At 35.1% G+C, this 25,312-nt stretch overlaps 2 protein-coding genes across 2 annotated transcripts in view; both read left to right on the top strand.

Annotated features, from left to right (window-relative positions):
* Window positions 1–291: 291 nt before the first annotated feature.
* LOC121379727 lies at window positions 292–20,720 on the top strand. Its single transcript, XM_041508377.1, has 9 exons — window positions 292–312; window positions 2,725–2,766; window positions 6,048–6,110; window positions 8,744–8,821; window positions 11,079–11,141; window positions 13,301–13,381; window positions 14,781–14,840; window positions 16,779–16,889; window positions 20,677–20,720. The coding sequence occupies exons 1-9, from the start codon at window positions 297–299 to the stop codon at window positions 20,718–20,720; spliced, it is 558 nt and encodes a 185-aa protein (XP_041364311.1). The 5' UTR covers window positions 292–296.
* Window positions 20,721–20,896: 176 nt separating this feature from the next.
* LOC121379726 overlaps window positions 20,897–25,312 on the top strand; it is a 32,264-nt gene continuing 27,848 nt past the window's right edge. Inside the window, exon 1 of the mRNA XM_041508376.1 lies at window positions 20,897–21,382. Coding sequence (XP_041364310.1) covers window positions 21,289–21,382 — 94 coding nt within the window. The 5' untranslated portion in view covers window positions 20,897–21,288. The remainder of the gene's footprint in view (window positions 21,383–25,312) is intronic.

Here is a 25,312-nt window from a genome sequence, read left to right as displayed (position 1 = left end):
AGATTAATTGATAATAAAAGTAGTAATCACTCAAAACAGATTATCGACCGCTCTGTGAAGTTTAAAAATCACGGATGCCTCCCTTCCCACGTGTGCAGGGCTACTGCGTGTTATACCTGCAAATTTTCGGCTGTATGTGTTTGGGTGTTAGGTTGTGCAGCCATGAACGTTCTTTCCTTGGCAGTAATTGTTAAAAGCTGATCTTTGTTCCAATCATTGGTAATGACATTGTCATTTGCATTTTAAATTTCCCTACTTTTTTTAAGAGTATATATTTTTTTTTTCCAGATATAACTATGACGTCTCAGGCAGGTAAGTAAAAAAAACCCACATGGGTTTTAAAAGTTTGTTTTGGTTAACAACACCACTAGAGCACATTGATTTATTAATTATCTGATGTTAGATGTCAAACATATGGTCATTTTGATACAGTCATAGAGATGAAACCCAGGCGCAGATCCAGCATTGTTACTTTTAAAAACAAAATTTAAATGTCCTTGACAGGTGGTCTGGATAAGTTTGCATTGTTGGTGTATTCTGTAATATATATTGTTTGACCAAGAATAGGTGTGTGTGGGTAGGGGGGTGCTGTGTTCCGCAACATTTTTGAATTGGTAGCAATTTGGGTTCTGTTATATGCACCATCCCACAGACAGGATAGCACATACCACGGCCTTTGACATACCAGTCGTGGTGCACTGGCTAGAGCAAGAAATGGGTTTTAAAAGATTCTTCTATGTTTGCTGCTATGGTAACATGCTTTTAACTAACAGCTGTTTCATCTGTTGGACAGAAAAAAAGTATGCAATGCCAGGCCCATAGGAATGATATCTGGAGTAGGGCGACACAATCTGTCTCTCTCTGTCTGTGTCTGTGTCTCTGTCTCTCTCTCTCTCTCTCTCTCTCTCTCTCTCTCTCTCTCTCTCTCTCTCTCTCTCTCTCTCTCTCTCTGTGTGTAAGGCGCACATTAAGTCAATACTTTTTTTGCTTCCCACTATTTAAATTTAAAATGGCAAGGAAAGTTTTGAAGGTTGTCATTGGAATGTTATTGGACGTATGCGTGTTAACACTATATGTGTCATAAAAAATAACGAATTAATTGATGCCTATAATATTGATTATAATCAAACACCTTGGATAAATTAAAATAAAAGTTAAATTTTGTTTTGTTTAACAACACTACTAGAGTGCATTGATTTATTAATCATTGGCTATTGAATGTCAAACATTTGGTAATTCTGACAAATACATGTAGTCTTAGAGAGGAAAGCCGCTGCATTTTTCCATTAGTAGCAAGGGATCTTTTATATGCACTTTCACACAGATGGGACAGCACATACCACAAGCTTTGATATACCAGGCAAGTAGTCTACTGATTGAGCTAGATCCCACCTTGGATCAATAAAGTACTGGGTACTAGGGTTTGACCTTTAATTCTTTAAATGACTCGCTGTACTGGGAGGGGGTTGGAGAGGTAAAATGTAGCAGGTTTCCTTTGATGACTATGAGTCAGAATTACCAAATGTTTGACATCCAATAGCCGATGATTAATTAATCATTGAGCTCTGGTGTGGTGTTGTTAAACAAAACAAACAAATACTGTACTGGGGTTATCGACTTCCAACTGTTAACACAATGGTATTAGGTAGACTAAATTACAAAGTCCATTGTGAGATAATAGTAGTAATGGTATGTGTACAATTAAAAATTTACTTTCTGTTTTGCTTTTGTCAGCCTTTAAAAGCATTATTTCATTATTAGAGATTTGTTTAATGACACCACTTGAGCACAATGATTTATTAATCATCGGCTATTGGATATTAAACATTTGATAATTTTTAACTCGTAGTCCTAGAGGAAAAGCACTATATTTTTCAATTAGCAGCAATGGATATTATATAGACACTTTTCCACAGACAGGACAGCACATACCATGTACTTTGATATACATGTACAAGTCAGATGTTTGGTAATTCTGACACAGTCCTCTGAGGAAACTTCTACATTTTTCCATTAGTAGCACGGGATATTTTATATTCACTTTCTCACAGACAGGAAAGCACAATTGTGGTTTGTACACTGTTTGGAATGAGAAAAAACCCAGTCAGTTGAATTGATTCACCGAGTGTTTTGCCAGAAAATAATTTGAGGGTATGTTAAAAAAACAAAAAACAAACAAAAAACCAGCCCAGATCATAAGTGCCCCTATTAGGTGGTTATGGGTTTGAACACACAATTTCATGTACTTTCACACATTTTAAACAGCAGTTCTCATACTTTAATCTTTCTAAAAATTATAAAAATTTATGTATTAATTTTTGAGATTTTAGTGTACGTAAGTTTACACTTCATACCCTCTGGAATCTCTGCTTTAGTCTTCATTCATTTCTTACAGCATGGTAAAACTGTAGCGGGTTTCCTCTCTAAAACTATTATGTCAAAATTACCAAATGTTTGACATCAGATAGCCAATGATTAATACATCAAAGTGCTCAAGTGGTGTCGTTAAACAAAACAAACTTTAACTCTTATAGCATGAACTATAAATGCTTTGTCTTGTCTCTATTCTGATACACATGTATTTAACTTTAAACATCGTTTTAATTGTTTAATTAATAAATAAACTCTTTCATCACATTCCATGCAGACCATCTACATGTATCTCTGTATATAAGAAATGGTTTAATATGGTATTATAAACATGGATTTTATTTTATTTTTTAGGCAACTGCATGGGACTTGGAAGAGCATTTCCAAGTAAAGATTGTAAGTTATTATTTTATTAGTCTTACCAGTCCAACTGGAGGGGACTATGGGTTTCATCTCTGTCTTTAAGTCTGTCCGTCTGTCCCACATAAAGATTTTTTATTTTCCACAATGCCTTGAGATATTGTGTATACTTTTATCATGTACTGTTACAGGTTAGGGCCTCCAAAATATTGGACTCGAGTACGCTAGGGTCTAACTCAACCCGGACCCGAGTACCTGACACTTATAATGAGACTAAGGAATAAAGTAAAATAGCATTATGCATCTTAATTCCAGTGCTGAACATGGAAGCCAAATCATGCCATTTATACACTGGCCCATTATACTGCATTCCACACTGACAATTCCAGTGAAAAACATGGATGCCAAATCATGCCATTTATACACTGGCCCATTATATTGCATATTCCCAAGCGGCAAGCATATGGGGCAAAATGACGAAAATAAATAAATGAGTACTCTTCTTTGCACGGGTACTCTAGTCCTGTGAATGGACTCAAGTCTAGCTAAACTCGACCCGTGCCCAAGTACTCGAGACCCTATTACAGATAAAGTTTGACTTACATGGCGACCTGGGGCAATTGCCCCCTTACAAATCCGGCACTGGGTAAAGCACTTACTTGATGGGCAGTCAGTTTGGGGTCGATTTCTGTCAGTGGGCCCATTGGGCTATTTCTCGTTCCAGTCAGTGCACCACGACTGGTATATCAAAGATCGTGGTATGTGCTATATCCTGTCTGTGGGATGGTGCATACAAAAGATCCCTTGTTACTAATGGGGGAAAATGTAGCAGGTTTTCTCTCTAAGACTATGTCAAAATTACCAAATATTTGACATCCAATAGCCAATGATTAATAAATCAATGTGCTCTAGTGGTGATGTTTAAATTTAAAGAAAATTGTATCAGCCAAACACTGAATGTTGTAGCCACTTTGCATAAACATATCAATTGGCTGATTTGTCAGTGAACAGGGTGAGCCCTGTCTTATTTTAACTGTGGCACTTACTGCTGCTGCGAGGCAGGCTGTAGCTCAGTGGTACAGTGCTCGCCTCATGTGCGATCGAGTGGGCTGGACATGGTCCAGTGGTACAGCGCGATCGAGTGGGCGGGACATGGTCCAGTGGTACAGCGCTCGCCTGATGCGCGATCGAGTGGGCGGGACATAGTCCAGTGGTACAGCGCTCGCCTGATGCGCGATCGAGTGGGCGAGACATAGTCCAGTGGTACAGCGCTCGCCTGATGCGCGATCAAGTGGGCGGGACATAGTCCAGTGGTACAGGGCTCGCTTGATGTGCGATCGGTGTGGGATCGATCCCCGTTGGTGGGCCCACTGGGCTATTTCTCTCCAGCCAATGCACCACTACTGGTATATCAAAGGCTGTGGTATGTGTTATCCTGTCTGTGCGATGGTGCATATAAAAGATCCCTTGCTGCTAATCGAACAGAGTAGCCCATGAAGTGGCGACAACGGGTTTCTCTCTCAATATCTGTGTGGTCCTTCCTTAACCATATGTCCGACACCATATAACCATAAATAAAATGTGTTAATAATAAATATAAATTTTTAGGTCTTGAGTTTATTATTTTGACCACACCAACAACTCTGCCCCCCTCCTCCCCCCTGCACACTGCACACATCTGAGAATGTGCCCAAGACAGACGTACTTGAGCCTTCAGTGGATGTAAGCACGTACCAAGTGGTTGATTAATTAAGGCGACACAAATAAACTTTGTTAATGTGGAAAATGATTACAAATAAGTAACAAATCATATATTAATGTTCTTTATCGGGTAGATTTTATGGCATGCACTGATATACATCATATACCTGTAACTGAATGGTATTTTCTACCAAACCATACTACATTAAAAACTTTTGAAAGAAACAATAATTTAAAGATGTACTTGGTGTTCATTTATATATATGTGTATATATATATATACAATGTATATATATATATATATATATATATAATTAATTTGTCATTACATTCATTACAATATAACGTTATCCCATTGGTCCAAAGTCCAGATGTAGCAATGGGAGTAGCAATGTATTAAACTATGGTTCAAGTAACAATTAAAAAGTTTCTTCAACTAATAATTATTATAAAATTAAAAAGCAGTTTTAAAATATACTAATATACTTATTAAGTACCTCAAATCGCCCATGCTACCATCGACATCCCAAACTGCATTCACCTTAGTCCGGAGGGATGTAGAAAGTTCAGAAAAGTATTGACTTAAAGTGCCCCGTGCACTACGTTTACCTAAGAACAAAAAATACGAATACGACTATTACGGAAATGTTATTCTACATTTTTTCAGCTAAGATACGTACAACAAAATATATTGCAGTCAGTTAACGTAACCAGTCAACAATGTGGATGTAAAACAAATCCATTCTAAGGTTGACAACAGTCACTTTTCGCACCCTTGTCGCACCCTTGTTTTGGCTTCGTACACAATAGCATATCTTACCGTAATTTCACATGAAATCCATATTTTTCATAAAAGGTACAATTTTTTAATCACAAGATTTTCTTCAAACACATCCAGGTGCATTAACAATGTTAAAAAAAAAAAAATTCAATAACAATTTTGTATTGGAATTTTTCCAGCATTCTGAAAACGAAAATGTTGTGTTATTGTAAGGAGATGTAAAGTGACATGATTGGAATACTGATGTCATTCAAAATCAAAATTAGCTGTATTATTACAATGCTTCGTCACATTTAAATAAAAACTGGTCGACTAACCTTGACCCCTGTCGAAATTCTATAACTAGCAAACGACGCTGTTTACTTGTCGGTATGTTTTTATTTTTCATAATTCCGGACAACATATTCAGTTTAAATTTTAAAAGATGAAAGAAATAAAAAGTACCTCTTGTTAAATATATCACATCAAAAAATTACCATTAGATATGTTTTATTTATTGTGTACGAAGCTAAAACAAGGGTGCAAAAAGTGACTGTCGTCGACTATAATAATAACAATAATAGAATTTTATTTCAGATCAGTGACACATAGAACATATTTAAATGTCACATACAAAACTGATTACATAATATACAGTAGCTTGTGGCAGCGATTTACACATACAGATTTGACGTACACATTTGTACACTGCAGGTGGGCAAGTAGTTTGTTTGAGGTTGTTTCGATTCTGCTATTCAGCGAATATGCTGTTGAGCGAAGTAAAGTGCCAGAACTTTTTACTTGATGACCGACAAACATCTACAATGTATAACAGTTATATTCTATTTTATTTTAGATTGTAATGAGCATTTTCAAGATCGTCCACGACATGATGTTCAGAAGTCGGATGATAAAGCAGGTAAATGGTTTTATGACAGGATGGCTTCCATTTCTCCGGTAGTTTACTTTCGTTTTATCTCAAATATCTTGTGCATTCAAATTAATTTCCATTTTAACCTTCGTTTATTGTATTGAAAAGTTTGGCTTTTTTAACGACACTTCTAGAGCACATTGAATTCCTGTTTACACAAACCCTGCAATTAAGAAAACGTTCAAGGCAAAAAACAAACAGTGGAAATTTTTTTTTATAATATAGTCTGCAGCAAAAAAAGTGCCGTGGAGAATGAAGAACTCCACGGCAATCACAACGGCATTGTTGATTGCTGTGGGCAATTACAGGGGTTGTTTACAGAAGATCCAGTTTTGAGATGTTACACTGCATGTACACACACAAATTTAATACCTGGTTCTCTGTTAAAATTTAATAGATTACTTACCCAAGTGTTATTCTACCCTTTAATGCAGAATTAAAGGATTTACTTGAACGATAATTTGAGACACTGTGCTTGGTTCAGTGTAGCAGTATGTTCAACCATTCAGCGTTCTAGCCAGTGATTTTCTATTCTTTGTGTGTGTGTGTCATTGTATATTTATTTATTTATTACCCATATGGTCGATGGTAAATGGTTACATAAATGTCATATTTTCCCCAGGTTAATTCCTGAGTTATAACAATACTTTGAAAACTGTTAGGCACACTTCTGACGTCACAAGTCATTATAACAGCTGCAAGCTTGCGACAGTCGCAGTTATGAAATTGACATCATTCCGCGTCACTGTAATTGACATCACTGAATGTTGTTAATGACGATTATGAAGCAATTACAATGATATTTAACATTTGTTCGAAATTATAGTTTGTGAATAATAAATAAATTAATATAACATTTGCAGGAGTACCATATGAAATTTATGAAACTCATTTAGGAATTGTTTTATACTCCCTAACTCGCATGGGGAATGAAATAATTCCCAAACTCATTTCATAAATTTAATATAGCACGCACACACGCACACACACATACACACACACACACACCCTCGTGCAATAAGTTATATAAGAATCGTTTCTCATTTTTTAGGAATTTATCGATGTATAAAAGTCACAAATGGTATAAAATCGCGTAGCGTAGCGAAGCGATTTTATACTACATTTGTGACTTTTATACAAACAGTACAAGAAGTGTACCTTAAAACACTCAAAAATAATTTCTTTCGTTCTTACCGTCAACCATGTTCTGTAAATAAGCGTAGGAATACATGTATACATACTATTGGAAATTGTCCGCTAAAAATAAGTATTGAATCAACAAAAACAGTGTATATATCTTTATTATAACTTCTTTTTAAAAAATGAAACAATTTCATGTGCAGATTTGTCTTGTGTTTTTCTATCGCAAAGTGACCTTGATATTAACTTTTGTTTACGTGTAGTGACTGTTGGTGTTGTGCGGTTATTTCGATCTTGGGTCTTCCGTGATGACGTATTTTTATGAGGTTTATGGAAGGATAACGCTTGGTTTTTTAGTGACATCAGCCAATCAGAATACAGTAAATCGTATAAATTCGGAAAGTTTGTAATTATATATATAGAGAGAGAGAATGAAATAATTCCCAAACTCGTTTCATAACTTTAATATAGCACACACTTGAGCCTTCAGTGGATGTAAGCACGTATCAAGTGGTTGATTGATTAAGGCGAAACAAATAAACTTTGTTAACGTGGAAAATGATTACAAATAAATAAAGTAAGTAAAAAATTATTATACATTAATGTTCTTTATCGGGTAGATTTTATGGCATGCACTGATATACATCATATAACTGGATGGTATTGTGTTCCGAACCATACTACATTAAAAACATTTAAAAGAAGCAATAATTTAAAGATGTACTTGGTGTTCATTATATATATATATATATATATATATATATATATATATAATTAATTTGTCATTACATTCATTACAATATAACATTATCCCATTGGTTCAAAGACCAGATGTAGCAATGGGAGTTTGTTCATTTCTCAACGAACATAAAAATTACGTCGTCGGGGAACATCATTTTATATAGACAAGTTGTCTTATTGAGCATTATTGTTTATGGACCAAAAATAATTCAGAATAAAAGTATGAAGTTTTAGTGTTATTATTAGCAAATATGATTCAAATTTAATTGCTGATTTTTGTTGTTCATACCTTGATGAACGTAAAAGAAATAACAGACACTCTTTAAGGCTATTAAATTTGAAGTCCAATAAGGGCCGAGGCGTAGCCCAGTGGCAAAGTGTTCGCTTAATACGCGATCAGTCTCGGATCGATCCCCATCAGTGGGGCCATTGAGCTATTTCTCGTTCCAGCCAGTGCACTATGACTGGTACATCAAAGGCCATGGTATGTGCTATCCTGTCTATGGGATGGTGCATATAAAATATCCCTTGCTGCTAATCGAAAAGAGTAGCCCATGAAGTGGCGACAGCAGGTTTCTCTCTCCACATCTGTGTGGTCCTTAACCATGTCTGACGCCATATAACCGTAAATAAATGTGTTGAGTGCGTCGTTAAATAAAACATTTCCTTCCTTGATGTCCAATAATGTGATGTATATTATGCATAGAATATTGAAAACCTGTTTTTATGATTTGTTCTAGATTTACCTTCCGATAGTGAAGATGAAGGCTTTTACGGAGAAGCTGAACGCATTGTGGCGAAAGCCAAGATTGGAAAAGGTAGTCTGTTGTAACAAGAACATTTTCTTGTATTATCCTGTTATATGTACCTCTATAATTAAAGCCATGTTTATTATTTTACCTTAGTTTAATATTTACAGTTACTTTTACATTTATTCGTTATAAATAGTGGGGTGAAATTACTCACATCTGCTTTGAGCTTTGTATTTCATGTTTTTTTCAACTTGCTAGTACATCTATTCTTTACCATTTATGAGACGGGATTGGGGGAGGGCAACTGTCCCCCTACTGCTGGAGCGAAACCTCAAATTCAAGCAAAGAAGATAGGGATATTCGGCCAAACTATGCTAACCTAAGACCTTTTTACCATGTATTTCCATCATTCTACCATCAAAATTAGTTGTAATCCATGTAAAACTGCGTAGTGATTCGTTTGCAGCGATATATAGCTGTTTTGTAGAAATGCTAATATGAATAAATGTTGGGCATTTTCCTTTAATTCAGGCCAAAACTGACCTTCCCCGCTACAAAAATGGGAGGCCCATATGCCTGTGCTCCCATTTATGAACTTTGTGTATGCTGTCATAATATACAGGCTTTTAGTAAAAAGCTTTTAAGGGAATATTATAGGTTCCGTCTGTTCTTCTGTCTGTCTGTCTATCTGTCCCACATCTAGTTTTATGGACCTTTTTTCACAATACCTTAAGGTACCAAGCTGAAATATTTTGTATAGTTTTATCATATACTGTTACAGATCACGTTTGGCTTTCATGTCAAATTTACACATTTTTCACATACTTATGACCCATGAATTTAGGAGATAAGAAAAGTTGTTTTCCATATACTTTTATTTCACAATGCCTCAATATATTGAGCTGACATTTTATATATAGCTTTATTATTTACTGTTACAGATCAAGTTTGACTGTTACGGCAATTTACCAATTTTTCACAGATTTATGGCTCTTGAAATTAGGCGATACAAAATTTAGTTTGGGCCCGGTAGGGGACATGTATATATTGTTTTTAGCAGTACTCTCAGAATGCTTGTTACAACTTAAATGTATTAAACTATGGTTCAAGTAACAATTAAAAAGTTTCTTCAACTAATAATTATAATGAAATTACAAAGCAGTTTTAAAATATACTAATATACTTAATTATTAAGTACCTCGAATCACCCATGCTACCATCGACATCCTAAACTGTGTTCACCTTAGTCCAGAGGGATGTAGAAAGTTAAGAAAAGTAGTGACTTAAAGTGCCCTGTGCACTACGTTTACCTAACAACAAAAAATATGAATACGACTTTTACAGAAATATTATTCTACATTTTGTCAGCTACAATATGTGCAACAAAATATATTGCAATCAGTTAATGTAAACCGTCAACAATGAGAACGTAAAACAAATCCATTCTAAGGTCAACGACAGTAACTTTTCGCATACTTGTTTTGGCTTCGTACACAATAAATATAGCATACATGTATCTTACCATAATTTCACATGAAATCCACATATCGTAAAAGGTACAATTTTTTAATCACAAGATTTTCTTCAAACACATACAGGTGCATTAACAATGTTCAAACAAAAGAAATTCAATAGCAATTTTGCATTGGAATTTTTCCAGCATTCTGAAAACGGAAACGTTGTGTACCCAGTTTAGTGTTATTGTAAGGAGATCTAAAGTGATGTCTCTGGAATACTGATGTCATTCAAATTCAAAATTAGCTGTATTATTACAATGCTTCGTCACATTAAAATAAAAACTGGTCGACTAACCTTGATCCCTGTCAAAATTCTATAACTAGCAAACGATGCTGTTTACTTGTCGGTATGTTTTTATTTTTCATAATTCCGGAAAACATATTCAGTTTAAATTTTAAAAGATGAAAGAAATAAAAAGTAAGTTTTGTTAAATATATCCCATCAAAAAATTACCGTTAGATATGTTTTATTTATTGTGTACGAAGCTAAAACAAGGGTGCAAAAAGTGACTGTCATCGACTATAATAATAACAATAAGAGATTTTTATTTCAGATCAGTGACCTATGGAACATATTTAAATATCACATATAAAACTGATTACATAATATACAGTAGCTTGTGGCAGCGATTTACACATACAGATTTGACGTACACATTTGTACACCGCAGGTGGGCAAGTAGGTTGTTTGAGGTTGTTTCAATTCTGCTATTCAGCGAATATGCTGTTGAGCAAAGTAAAGTGCCAAAGCTTTTTACTTGATGACCGACAAACATCTATAACAGTTATATTCTGTTTTATTTTAGACTGTAATGAGCATTTCCAAGATCGTCCACGACATGATGTTCAGAAGTCAGATGATGAAGCGGGTAAACAGTTTTATAACAAGAGGGCTTCCACTTCAAATTAATTTCCATTTTTACCTTCATTTATTGTATTGAAAAGTTTGGCTTTTTTAACAACTCTTCTAGCCCATTGGACTATTTCGCGTTCCAGCCATTGCACCACAACTGGTATATCAAAGGCTGTGGTATGTGTTATCTTGTCTGTGGGATGGTGCATATAAAAAATCCCTTGCTACTAATGAAAAAATGTAGCGGGTTTCCTCTCTATGACTGTCAAAAATAACCATATGTTTGACGTCCAGTAGCCGATGATTAATAAATCAATGTGCTCTAGTGGTGTCGTTAGACAAAACAAACTTTAACTTTAACAACTCTTCTAGAGCACATTGAATTCCAGTTTACCCAACCCCTGCAATTAAGAAAACGTCCCAAGGCAAAAAACAAACGGTGAGAAAAATAAAATCTAATATAATCCACAGCAAAAAAAATATCGTGGAGAATGAAAAACTCGACGGCAATCACCATGGCATTGCCGATTGCCGTGGGCATTTGCAGGGGTTGTTTACAGAATATCCAGTTTCGAGATGTTACACTGTATACACACAAATTTAATACTCTGTTAAAATTTAATAGATTACTTATCCAACCAAAATATTATTACACTGATCTTTTTCTGATGGGACTAGCATAATTTTTTGTTTTGCAAAAGAAGGCTAATATTCCACCCAAGTGTTATTCGACCCTTTAATGTAGAATTACTTAAACAATAATTCGAGACTTTGTGCTTGGTTCAGGTGTAGCAGTATGTTCAATCATTCAGCATTCTAGCCAATGATATTCTACTCTGTGTGTGTGTATGTCGTTGTATATATATTTATTTATCTATTTATTGCCCAAACGGTCTACAATAAACGGTTACATAAATGTCATATTTTCCCCACGCTATCTTTATTTCCTGGGTTATAATAATTTAATACCTTGAAAACTGTTATGGCACACTTCTGATGTCACAAGTCGTTATAGCAACTGCAAGCTTGCGACAGTCGCAGTTTCTAAAATTGACATCGTTCCACGTCACTATAATTGACATCACTAAATGTTGTTAATGACGATTATGAAGCAATTACAATCATATTTAACATTTGCTCGAAATCATTGTTTGTGAATAATAAATAAATTAACATAACATTTGCAGGAGTGCCATATGAAATTTATGAAACACATTTGGGAATTGTTTCTACTCCCTAACTCGCTCGGGGAATGAAATAATTCCCAAACCCGTTTCATAAATTTAATATAGCATTCCCCCTCATGGAATAAGATATATATATATACAGTGTATCTATAGTTGAATCCCGTTGGCTCGAACCCCATCGGTGCTTGAGAAAGTGTTTGTCCCATCAGGTAGTTTGACCGAACCATTCGATCAACATCGGATAGAAAGTTGAATTAGATACATATTATTTTGGTCACTGCAAACTTTAAAATTTCATCAGTATGTTATATAGCAAAATATCTGAGTGAAAGAATTTATTAGAAATTGCGCCGATTGTGTAATGCAGAAGCCCTTGACGGTATTAATTAAATGTGTGGTTGCGGAAGTGATGACAGCTGATTAACTGGCCCATTGTTTCATTTAAAACTGGTCTTGCAGATGTGTTCAAAGTTACGCTTTATGCCGATCAGGCCCATTTGTGCACTAATTGTTTGATTGGTATCATGGTTCATCTCACAGTTACCGTAACACTAGCTGTACTTGAAAGATCATTACCGATAGCCGCCTAACAAACGACATAAAGAAAGGATTGCATGGCTATTGTTGTGATTCCCCGATTCATTGATAGTTCGTTCTGCCTAAATAATTAATCCGAAGGTTGTAATAACCAACTGCGCAAGCGCAGCAATAGTTTGTCCTTTTCGTTGGTTTCCCATTTAATATTTAACGAATCACCAGTTCGAGGGAAATATAGTTAATAACAGACGGGACTGATAATTTAGTTCGAGCAAAGACTTATAATCGACCTTGGACGTGTTCGACCCATCAGCAGTTAATATAAGGGTTTACTGAACAAAAAACTTGGGACTTCGTTTTTGGTTTGAGCGTTGCGGTGTGTTCCACCCTTCTTAGGTCGAGCCAACAAGATTCTACTGTATATATTATTTGTGTGTTTTTTTCTTTGTAGATTCTATGTTTGATACTGAAGATGAAGACTATTCTGATGGTGAACCATGGGCTGACTTTACTGATTGGAGTGATTCTGAAGGTAATGTATTAAATATCAAGAAGAAAGACAGGCTATGCACACTTTTATTATTTTCAGGGAATGACATATCTGATGACTTCTTATTGGCATCTTGTCATACTGAGCATTATTGTTTAAAAAAAAAGTAATTCCAAATCAAATATGAATTTTTAGTGTTATTATTAGCAAGTATCTTTTAAATTTAATTCTAAGTATTGTCTGTTATTTCTTTTATGTTCACCTGGGTATGAAGAAAAAAATCATCTGCAATCTTATGTGAAAACGCCTTCGCCGATTCATACATTTTGCAGATATTCAGGCCCGTAGTCAATGAGGGGGGGGGGGGGGGGGGGGGGGGGGGGGGGCAGTGAGATATTTACTTTGGTTTATACCCCGATGAACGTAAAAGAAATAACAAACAATCCTTAAGAATAGACAACTACCATGGAGTAAATCATTTACATCCAGTGCATCGTGTAAACTAGGAATAATTACAGTGAACATATTCCGCGACAGTGAATTGTGAATTTCATAATTTATCATCATATTGATAGAGTTTAACCCAACAACTTTTTATTATAATCAATCATTAGCACACCATTGGGGAGCGGAACATAGCCCAGTGGTAAAACATTCGCTTGATGCACAGTCAATTTGGGATCGATCCCCGTCATTGGGCCCATTGTGCTATTTCTCATTCCAGCCAGTGCACCATGCATGTCTGGTATACCAAAGGCCATGGTATGTGCTATCCTGTCTGTGGGATGGTGCATATAAAAGATCCCTTGCTGCATTAGGAAAAATGTAGCAGGTTTCCTCTGATGACTACAAGTCAGTATTACCAAATGTTTGACATCCAATAGCCGATGATTAATTAATTAATGTGCTTCAGTGGTTTCGTTAAACAAAACTTCTTAGAACACCATTGGTGTCATTATTATGCTTATAGAGGCAAGTTTAGTTCCAGAATATTTATGTTGAAATTGCAAAATCATTACATAATGTTTCATCTGTCTACATTCAGGTTATATCTTAGTTATGCAAATGACCACTTCCTTTGAAACCATACTAAATTGCAACTGCAGAGAACCAGTGGTGGGCATGTACGTGTCACTGGATATGCATCTAGGGTGGACACCATGGCACCTCAAATATGAAATACTAACTTATGAATTTCAGTAGGATATTAGTAGGATATTAGTATTCTCAGTGCGATTGTTTATTTTGATAAATAAGACATGCTTGTACTATAGTTTCTTTCTCATAATCTAAGGCATATTTCACATTTACCTACAGTTTCAAAACTAATAACCACAAAATTCTATGTTGATTTGTAACTTTAAGTATGACATTATTTTTCCTTTCACCACGGTTGAGTATATTACTAATGAAACAAAAAAAATTGTTTTATTTATTTTAGGTTTGAAATGCAAGGAACATTTTAATGATCCACCAGGGAGTGTTGTTTGTTGCAGAGAAGGTAAACTGTTTTATAATAGAGAGGCTCTTCATGTGCGGTTATATCAGCCTTAAACGTTAAACTCTAGTACTGATATGTGTTTAATAGTTCTTCAGATGTATTTTAATAGCCCCCAAATGGTCCAACCGGATGGGACTATAGGTTTTATCTCTGTCCTTCTGTCTCTGTCTGTCTGTCTGTGGCACATATATTTTTGTCTCAATGCCTCGAGATACTGAGCTGGAATTTTGTATATAGCTTTATCACGTACTGTTACAGATCAAGTTTGACTTTCATGGTGATTTACCCATTTTTCTACAAAGTTACTGTTCTTGAACTTTGGAGATATACAAATTTATGTTCTGTAGGGGACGTAATGCTTTAGCAGTACTTTCAGAATGTTTGTTGTTATTATGTGTCAGACTATATAGGGGTGATATTAGCAATACTCCTTGTATCTTTACATTAGATTGCTGGATCTGGTATATTAATTTTGGCAGGGTTTTTTTTAATGTATTTATTAGCGGTTCTTACGGAAATCTGAAAACGTGTAACTACCTTGCAACAACCTAGCCGCAAGCATTCATTTTTGTTTGGGTATAAGGGTGATATTAGCAATACCCCTTTTATATGCACCATCCCACAGACAGGGTAGTACATACCATGGCCTTCGTTATACAAGTTGTGGAGCACTGGCTGGAACGAGAAATAGTCCAATGGGTCCACCGATGGGGATCGATCCTAGACCGACCGCGAATCAAGCGAACGCTTTACCACTGGGTGATGTCCCGCCTCCAGAAAGTACTCGCCCGATTGCCAAATGCGAGTAAAAATTCTGAAGGACTCATTAAAAAATAAACTACCAGTCCAACGGGTGATCTGTATTTTTCTGACTGACTGTAATTTAATTTTTTAGATATATATTTTGTTTTTGCATTGAATCTGTGGTCTGTTCTGAATAGATTGTTTTGTTAAACACTTTTGGGATGTCGGTTGAATTTTGTAAATCTGTATAAAAGAAAATTGAAAAACTTAATATTTGCCAGAGTATTTCAAAATGTATTGATTTGTCAGTCAAGGTTTGGGTCTTTGTTTTTGTTTACTACATGATGTTGATCACTTATCAAGTGTCCTTATTTTTTTGTCATTGAAAAAAAAGAAAGAATATATATATCATTTGAAGTGAAGACAGAGTATATTATAATATTGTTAAACAATAATATATTCTATTGGCTGATGGACTAGTAGAAAGTCTGGCTGGCTAGTAAATTTTGGTTGGTTCTAGTCCAGCGAGCTAGTGAAATATTTTCCATTTCTGCACCCCTGGTTAAAGTTATTTTTTTGGTTGTCTAATTACATGTAGGTTTGGCAAAACATTTTGCACATGATCAAAACAAAAAGATTAAAATAAATCTTGGTTTATTTTAGGTATTTTGAATATCAATACAATGTATAACTCACATATTATATTTACAAGTAAATTAAACTGTAGGAGTTGGGCATTCTAAAAGAAAGCTATCAGCCATTATGTCATATAGTCTTATGCACATTACATGACAATGTAAGTGATGTCCTGACATATATGTAATGGTGTTCTTTTTATAGTACAAAATAATAGGACTGTGATTGCATTAGAAAATAACTATTTTTCTATGCTACTAAAGTCACTGCTTATTAAAATATACTGTTTCGTGTTTATCAAACAAATAAGTAAAAAAAAACATTCCTGTAAATATCTGTAGATCATATAACATGTGTAATCTGACTCATGAATGTAAAAATTATATGAATGAAAGTAAAGTTCCAACATGGCAAACAACCAAGTGTTGTGATTTTTAAGTTTTCGCTTGTCAGATACCAAAACTGTTCACTCGTTTCATAAAAATGGTATGATAGGCAAGCTAGTTTAGTATTCTCTGTGTTGACTAGAACGTTTATTTATTTACGTTGTTGTTTCAGAATATAGGGCAGGACCTGTATATGTCAATGATTCTCAGAGTGCGGTGTGTTTTAAAACAAGTGTCACTGATAGTAGGATTGAAATTGATAACAGGAAACTATTGAATTTATGTAAGTTGATAGATTACTATACTCTGTCAAACGAAACACATAGGCGAAATATTCATGGAATTATCTCTTTAATACAAAGTGGCATAATTTCATTATTTATCATTGTATCACAGTAAAATTTGACATGAGTATGTGACAATGTTCTTGCTATGGACTGATGGCAGTGGAGGCGTTTTCGTCACCAAACAGCGTCGCACGAGTGCGCTGAAATCAGTACCTTGTGTGGCCACCAGCAGCAGCAGCAATCACTGCGCGACATCTCCTTGGCATAGACTGAATGAGTCTCTGAATCCAGGCACGTGAAATCCTAGCCCATTCTTCCTGCAGTGCATGTGACAGTTGCAGAAGCTTCTGAGGCTCCGGGTCACGCTGGCGTACACGTCTGTCCAGTTTGTCCCATAGATGTTCAATGGGGTTGAGATCTGGTGATCTTGATGGCCATGGCAGCACATTAACCTTCTGAGTACTGCAGGCGAGACAGTCGACATACTGTATACTGTATACAGTGCATTCCCCAATTCATATTTCCCGCTGTTTTGCACACGACACTCACCGGAATTGGAAATATAATAAAAGAAAAAAGATTTTTTTTCAAAATGGTGGCTTTTGTTTTGATTTTTTCAATTGAAAATACCTTGAAATTTTGAGTTCAAAAAGTGGTTTTCGGCAAGTATTTTTGCTTGACAATAATGGCGGCACGTCGTGGGTATTTTTAGGGATCGATAATTTGATAATAAATTTGATCGTTTTACCAGAGCGGTTATAGAATCTGTCCGCCACTAATCCTTCTGTAAAAAGAGGGATTTTTTGGTGGGATTCTTAAAAAAAGTGGGGCATGGTTTTTTGCGGAGAAAAAAGAAAGAAAATAAAATTATTTATTTAGAAAAAAAAATGGACATTAAGACTTATTGGGGGGGAGGGGGCAGCCCCCCCAGCCCCCCTTGCTAACCCTAATCACTCTGTAGCCGTGTAGGCTATCAACACTCCTCTGTAACAATCGACCGACAAAGTTCCTAAATTAAAATAAAGTAAAACAGAAAATCACTCGACCCTATGTTCCTAAAACAAACTAAACCCTAACCGTTCCTGAAATAAAACACAAAATAACGCAAAGTTCCTAAAATAAAATAAAATAAAATGGAAATTAACTTGAGTTATTGGCTTTATTTTAGTAATCGTCAGAGTAGTTAAAATTATCGAAAATTACATATTCGTTATTTAGTGTATAGTAAATGGTTGTATTTAGGTGGCGGACATATTCTATAACCGTACCGTTTTACCAACAACGAAAATTGCCAAATATTGCAATATGAATTGTAGTTCGGTTTAAAAAAAAAAAATCTGGTCAAAAAACCACTGTTATCGGGAATAATGGACATAAATACTGGACAGCTGGCCACAAATGCCCGTAAGTAAACGCAAATTTTTAGATTTTTTTGCCTAATTTTAATCACCATTAGCTGATCTAAAAATAATAAAAATTACAAAAAACCCACGAAAATAATACTTACCGATTCATATATGAACTTTATTTCATGTATTTATAAAACATTTAAGTGAATATATGTGAGTAAAAATTATAAACTTGTACCCACTCAACATGGTTTTTGTTAAAAATTAATCCAGTAGTCTAAAGGTTAATGTTCTCATTCTGTAGGAAATCCATTGTTACACGTGTCGTATGTGGCCTGGCATTGTCCTGCTGAAAGAGTTCTCTCTGTCGATCCAAAATGGGAAGCATGTGATGGCAAAGAATTTCATCTCGGTAGCGTACAGCTGTTAAGTTGCCTTTTACAAACACAAGTTCACTTCTGCCGGTGTATGAGATGGCTCCCCACATCATGACACTCCCTCCACCGAATCTGTCAACTTGGGTGACGCAGTTGTTGGCAAAACGTTCATTGCCGTGTCTGTAAACACATTGTCCATCACGTTGCTGTAGAAGGAAACGTGACTCGTCGCTGAACCATACTTGCCGCCATTTTCCCAAGTTCCACCCCTGTACATTCGTGCACCAGCGAACATGTAAATGTCGATGTTGACGTCACATGCAGGACGGGGTCAACATACGATCTCCTAGCCTGTAAACCTGCTTCTCGAAGTCAGTTCTGAATGGTTTGTGCAGACACCCTTCTCAAACTAGTGTTCGTTGCTGTGGCAGTTCGGTGATGCATGTGCAGAACGCGGATGTAGCGATCTTGTGCTGCAGTTGTTATGCGAGGTATTCCACTTCTGGGCCGGTCTTTAGCTGACTGAAACTGCTGGTACCTGTCCCAGAGTCGTGGAATGGTGCTCTGATAGACATTCATGTGACGTGCAACTGCTGACTGCGATTCACCTAACTGGATGCGGCCTATTGCAATGGTTCGATTCGGGAGGCTTAGTCTTGGCATCTTATAACTCATCTACGTCGAGATCGAAATGAGGCATCACTGCAAGCATTGCAGCTTTAAATACCCATCACTACCTCAATCTTTTCCCCCGAGTTTCACGTGCATTCACCAAAATCTGACCATTTCACACCGATTTCCTGCAATTGTCACACAACATGCATTAAATTTGTTTTAGGGTGCATTTGGGCATGCTGTTCCATTCCAGGAGCATTAACAAACATGATCATTCAGCAACATTCTACAAAAAACCCCAATGTTTTGTAAAATCAAACACTTTTCTTCTTTCCCTATCACCTGTGCATTTCTTTTGAGTGTGTCTTGTTTAATATCGGTCTTTTTGTGTCAATATACACACGTACATTACATGCATACATATGCATGAATACACACACACACGCCACACCACACCACGCCATGCCACGCCACGTACTGTGTTATGGATGGATAACTTTAATAACATGTTGGCATTTATGTTAAACAAATTATTGCTTAGTGGTTTATCACAACCAAATTTTGGTCAGTACACCAAGTACATGTATGTGTTGATATAACTGACTTATAACCACTTTAGGTTGAGTTAATTATTAATCAGTTCTATGGAAAATACAATCAATAAGTAGAAAGTAGTAAGTAATGAAATGAAAATGTGGATCAGATGTCACGACCCTCCTGTTTCTTTCTCGAGTACTGAAATTCTGTTATTTCACAGTTCTCACTCCAGCCAGTGCACCACAACTGGTATATCTACGGTCGTGGTATATGCTATGCTATCTATGCTATGGTGTATGTTAAAGATCCCTTGCTACTATAGTGGAAAAATGTAGCGGGTTTCCTTTCTTAGACTATATGTCAAAATTACCAAATATTTGACATCCAATAGCTGATAATTAATAAATCATTGTGCTCTAGTGGTGTTGTTAATCAAAACAAACTTGAACTATTTCACAGTTATCCATGTTACACATGCAAATGCAATCTCATGTACTTTTATTCTTGTGTGTTGGGGCTGTACTGGTGTCGGAATATATTAAAACTCATTTCAGGGATGATGTATAGCTTGAGTTTTTTGCTTTGGAGCAGTGTGGAGAAAATAGGTATAGGTGTATCATGAGATCTAAAGTGAATGAAAAAGAAGGGTATTTTTAGTTTTATTTCTCTTTTTCATTTTAGATTGGTTGATTGATTACAAAGACAAACGGTCCCTTGATATCATTTTGAGAAGTATGCCTTCAATATTACAAAATGTATCAGGTATGCCATTTTATATTGCTATACATTTAGCAGCAAAGGATAATTTAAATTCACATTTATATTCACATTTACCTTCTTCTTGACTTCCATTAAAATGATTGTTTGCTTTACAAATAAAAAATATCACTTTGTTTTTATTTCAGATGTCTCTTTCCCTATTACAATTTCCGCAAGGCTCAATGATTAGGTGTAAACCACTTCCACCGACCAGTGATCCATAACTGGTTCAACAAAAGCCATGGTTTGTGCTATCCTGCCTGTGGGAAGGGCAAATAAAAGATCCCTTGCTGCTAATCGGAAAGAGTAGCACATGTAGTGGCGACAGCGGGTTTCCTCTCAAAATCTGTGTGGCCTTTAACCATATGTCTGACGCCATATAACCGTAAATAAAATGTGTTGAGTGCGTCGTTAAATAAAACATTTCTTTTCTATTACAATTTTTCAAATAATATGAACAATTTATGGACTCCATCACCAAAAAACCAGCTAAATTAAAAAAAAAAAAATGACCCTATGTAAATATCTGTACTGTTGTACAAAAATTCCCTAACATTAAATATTAGCATTTTCATTGGTATATCGGTTTATTTCGGTATTGCGGTATAATGATTTTTACAAAAATCTAATTTTTTAACATTTATTGCTTTTCAAAATAGAAATTCATAATCGAAGTGAACCACATTTAATATTTATGAGCATGTATTACACATTTTCAAACAACAAATATATCAAGTTGTCATAGTGTATTGTGAATTATGCTTTGTTTTATTTTAGATCGGTTGTTCACTTGTGAAGGTCGAGCTTTGTTTGATTTTTCGCCTACGGGTACAAGTGTCAAGCAGCGGGAAGGTAAGTTCTGTTTCAGATGTGATTATTTTTATTATAACTTCATACCGTCATACAATTTCAGTCGACAGATGTTTTCGACATCCATTTGTAACTATACAGGTATAAACTGTGCAAGATATGATGTGCTTCAAGTCAAGGTACCAACAAAAAGTGTAAATTACCGTATTTGACCGGAAATAAGCCCATGTCTTTGAATAAGCCCCCCTCCGTTTTGATAGCATTTAAGAAATTAGACCCTCATTCGTAAATAAGCCCACCCCCAACTTCGTCACCTTATAAATAACATGAAATTGCAAGTTTGCTCAAAGTTCATTTAAAAGGTCATACCTCCTGCAGATAAATTAAACACAAATGTAACAATATTTTACCACCAGTGAGATTTAGCAGTCTAACAATAACAGTGTGTAACATTGTTTTCAATTTCATGCCTGCAGTATTTCTCTGAAGTATCCAAGCCCAAGTATGAACTAAAAACCAATGTCTATTTTTACCACCACACTGGGTCTGCAGTTAATGCTAATTAAGCAAATACCTTATTCTGATTGGCTAAGAACAATGACCTTAGATTGACAATTCTTTGTAGTGTAAGCTGGCTGCCTGTGTCAGAAATGTGTGTATACGCTATTGAGTTTGTTGTTAATTGCTGTTGTTTTAAGTCTTCTCAGCATTAAATTTTGGATGTAAATAAACAGCACTGGTAAGTAATTGTAACATAGAAGGTGTGTTTCTGATAATTAGATACTAGTAAAAAACCCACAATTTAATTAATAAACAATTATTATTTATTAATAACAAATGGAACACTAATTAATAGATGTGCTACTGAACGTTTTTTGTTTTCTTCCTAGTTCATTTAAGTATTGTTATTTATTTTAATTATTATTATTAAAAAAATTTCAACAAAACTGGCCCCTTGTTTGGGAATAAGCCCACCCCATGCTAAGCTCACAATGAGTTGTCTTGGCCCCCTGGGCTTATTTCCGGTCAAATAAGGTATACAGAGAATAACTAGTAATGACGTTAGATATGTGCTTTATCCTGTGAAGGTAAGAATGGGAAATCCTCAGAATTTCTCATTCAGCCTCAACAGGATAAAGCTGATATCCAACGTCAGTAACTAATTATTATCTTTATCATGCAGACCATAAAGATTAAGGTGAAAAGCTATTATTTCTGTTATTTTAACCACATTGTACGATGACCTAGAGGTCAAATGAGCAATTTTTAATGTAGCTATGCGTATGACATCATATGAGTTGAGTCAAAAGTCATAATCTGCTAGTATACTTTTATGGCTTTGCTTTAATCGGTCATCATAATCTGTCAATAGAAACAGTGGTTGCAGGATAAAATAATATAAAAAAAAATTAGCTTTTTTTTCAGTTTTTAATAAGGCAGTATTTTGGTATATTCATGAAATGTCTCACATAGCAAAATTATTATGATTGTGTAGTGTTAAAATGGTGGATTTTAAGGGTGTAACGACATACTCGAATATTCGGTGCAATCTATATCACAGTTGCATTCGTATTCCTCACTAGCTAAACAGAATACACAAATAGGCCTACATATAATATGCAATGCTAACTGTGAAATTTATCTTTCTAAGTCAAACTAACTAAAATGCAATACCAATTCAATTGTTTTGATAATGTCTGGACCGGTTGTGTATTAGATCAAGCGCATAGACCAATCCTTTTTTATTCAACACATTGAACTGGTACCCTATATGTACTTTAATTTCGCTTCTGTAAGCAAAACACTCCCATGATTAATCAGTTTTTTGCAAAAACTTTTCACTTTTGTATTCATGGATGTGAATACATATTTGTATTCGTTACCTCATCAGAGCTTGAACTTAACAACGACACTGATGACAATTGTCGTCGCTGAGATATAAATTGCCATAGGTCGGGGACATCACCGACGGTACAAAGTGCCATCGGTAAAGCTCCTCAATGATGGCAAACTGTTTACATCTGGTGTACCTTATCTGCCAGTATATAACAATAGTATATCTACATACAGCAAAATAACCTTTCAGTCATCTGTTTGCTTTAAATTGCCGTTTGTGGGCCGTTTCACCCACAGCAATTTTGTTTTAAATTGCTGTGGGAGACAAATTCTTGAGTTTGAGCCCAGCCTAATATTTATGATATGTAACATATTTGTCACCCTGTGTATTTGTTACGCCCTTAGTGGATTGTTTTCCCTTTTCTTCGGGCTGGCATTAACTGACCAAAGCCTATACTTACAAACAGTATTCTTATAAGTCAATTAAGGAATGCCATTTAAAAAAGGCAGCTAGAATATTTTCAGTGTTATTGTCAATACTTCTTGAGTTGTAAGATATAAGTTGAATGTACCAGGTCTGGCTAAGCAGCTCTGTTAAAGGGACATTCCTGAGTTTGCTGCATTGTAAGATGTTTCCGACTAAGAAAATATGTCTACGAGTAAACTTACATATTAAATATATTTTCGTGTTTAGAATATCAGTGTCTGTATATTCAATGTGTGTCTGGTCATCTTAATATTTCTAAGAAGCCCAAATTGGATTTTGTCTTCAAATAATTTCGTACGTACGAAAAAACAATATTTTAGGAAATAAAAGGACATTTAACCAAGTACAAATATTAGAACTATCAGAAACATGTTTAATATACAGTCACTAATATTGTTATGGAGAAATATATATTTGATATGTAATTACAATCGTTAAACAGTATCTGTTAGTCGGTAGCATCTTAAACATTGCAGAAAACTCGGGAATGTCACTTTAATTAATGCAGGAGAAATAGACGTTAATCTATGACAAGAAGATATAAATATGTGTTAGTAAAAACTCTTTATTGTTCTGAAAATTATTATATCTTTTTGCAAGTTGCAAATGCTCAAAATGTCTTTTTTTAGTTTATTACTTAAACACTCATCCTGTTTTTTTAAAACATTGTCTTCCTTTAACATATTTTAAATATAAAGCAGTATACAGGTAAATATATTTGGGGTGACCTTTGGACAAATTATTTGAAATTTCTTTCAGCAGTTGGAAGAAATAATACTTTTGTGTGTACAAAATTATTTTAAATAAAGAAAAATCAATATTAAGATACTACAGAACATTACGATGACAAGAAATGCATCGGTTATAGAAATATTCAAATTTTAAGGAAGTAAATGTATGTAAATTTTAATTTTAATTATGTAATAAATTCATTGGTTATAGAAATATTCAAATTCTAAGGAAGTAAATGTATGTAAATTTTAATTTTAATAATGTAAGAAATGCATTGGTTATAGAAATATTCAAATTTTAAGAAAGTAAATTAGGCCCCTGCAGTGTTCGAGATTAAAAACTTTGGCCAGTATCCCAGTTGGATACTAACATTTCAAAATCTGGTATCCCACCTGAGAATTTAGTATTATATGGCATCCCGATGGGATACTGGGTTCTTGAAGTCTGGTATCCAAAATTAAATTCTGGTATCCCCGGGATATCGGGATACCGTTAATCTCGAACACTGCCCCTGCGAAGCTTCGTATATTCAATTCGATTCGAAATCGTTACGAAGCTTCGATTCGATTTTTGTGTGTATGTATGTATGTGTGTATATTGCAGTGTATGGTCAATTGGAAAAAGAGTTACAAACTATATGGCCAACCATTAACATTAATAAACAGTAAACAATGTGGACGACAAAGCAGGAAAAAACTCACATTTTAAAATGAAATTCGTATATTAAAGTAACCTTTTAACCAAATAATACTCTTATCACACATATTTTTTTAGTTTGCTGATTAGTTGCTCACTAGCCCAAATGTAGACTCGTTGCCTACAGTACTACACTGCTACAAGGCTAATTGAATGATGGGTTTTTGGGGGGGTTTTAAGTACGATTTGAATATTACTTTATTAACAGATTATTTAAATGA

This window comes from Gigantopelta aegis, chromosome 8 (genome assembly GCF_016097555.1).
Source record: "Gigantopelta aegis isolate Gae_Host chromosome 8, Gae_host_genome, whole genome shotgun sequence".
Lineage (NCBI taxonomy): Eukaryota > Metazoa > Mollusca > Gastropoda > Neomphalida > Peltospiridae > Gigantopelta > Gigantopelta aegis.
Note: the sequence above shows the minus strand (reverse complement) of the source record. Positions and strands in the feature narration are given on the sequence as shown.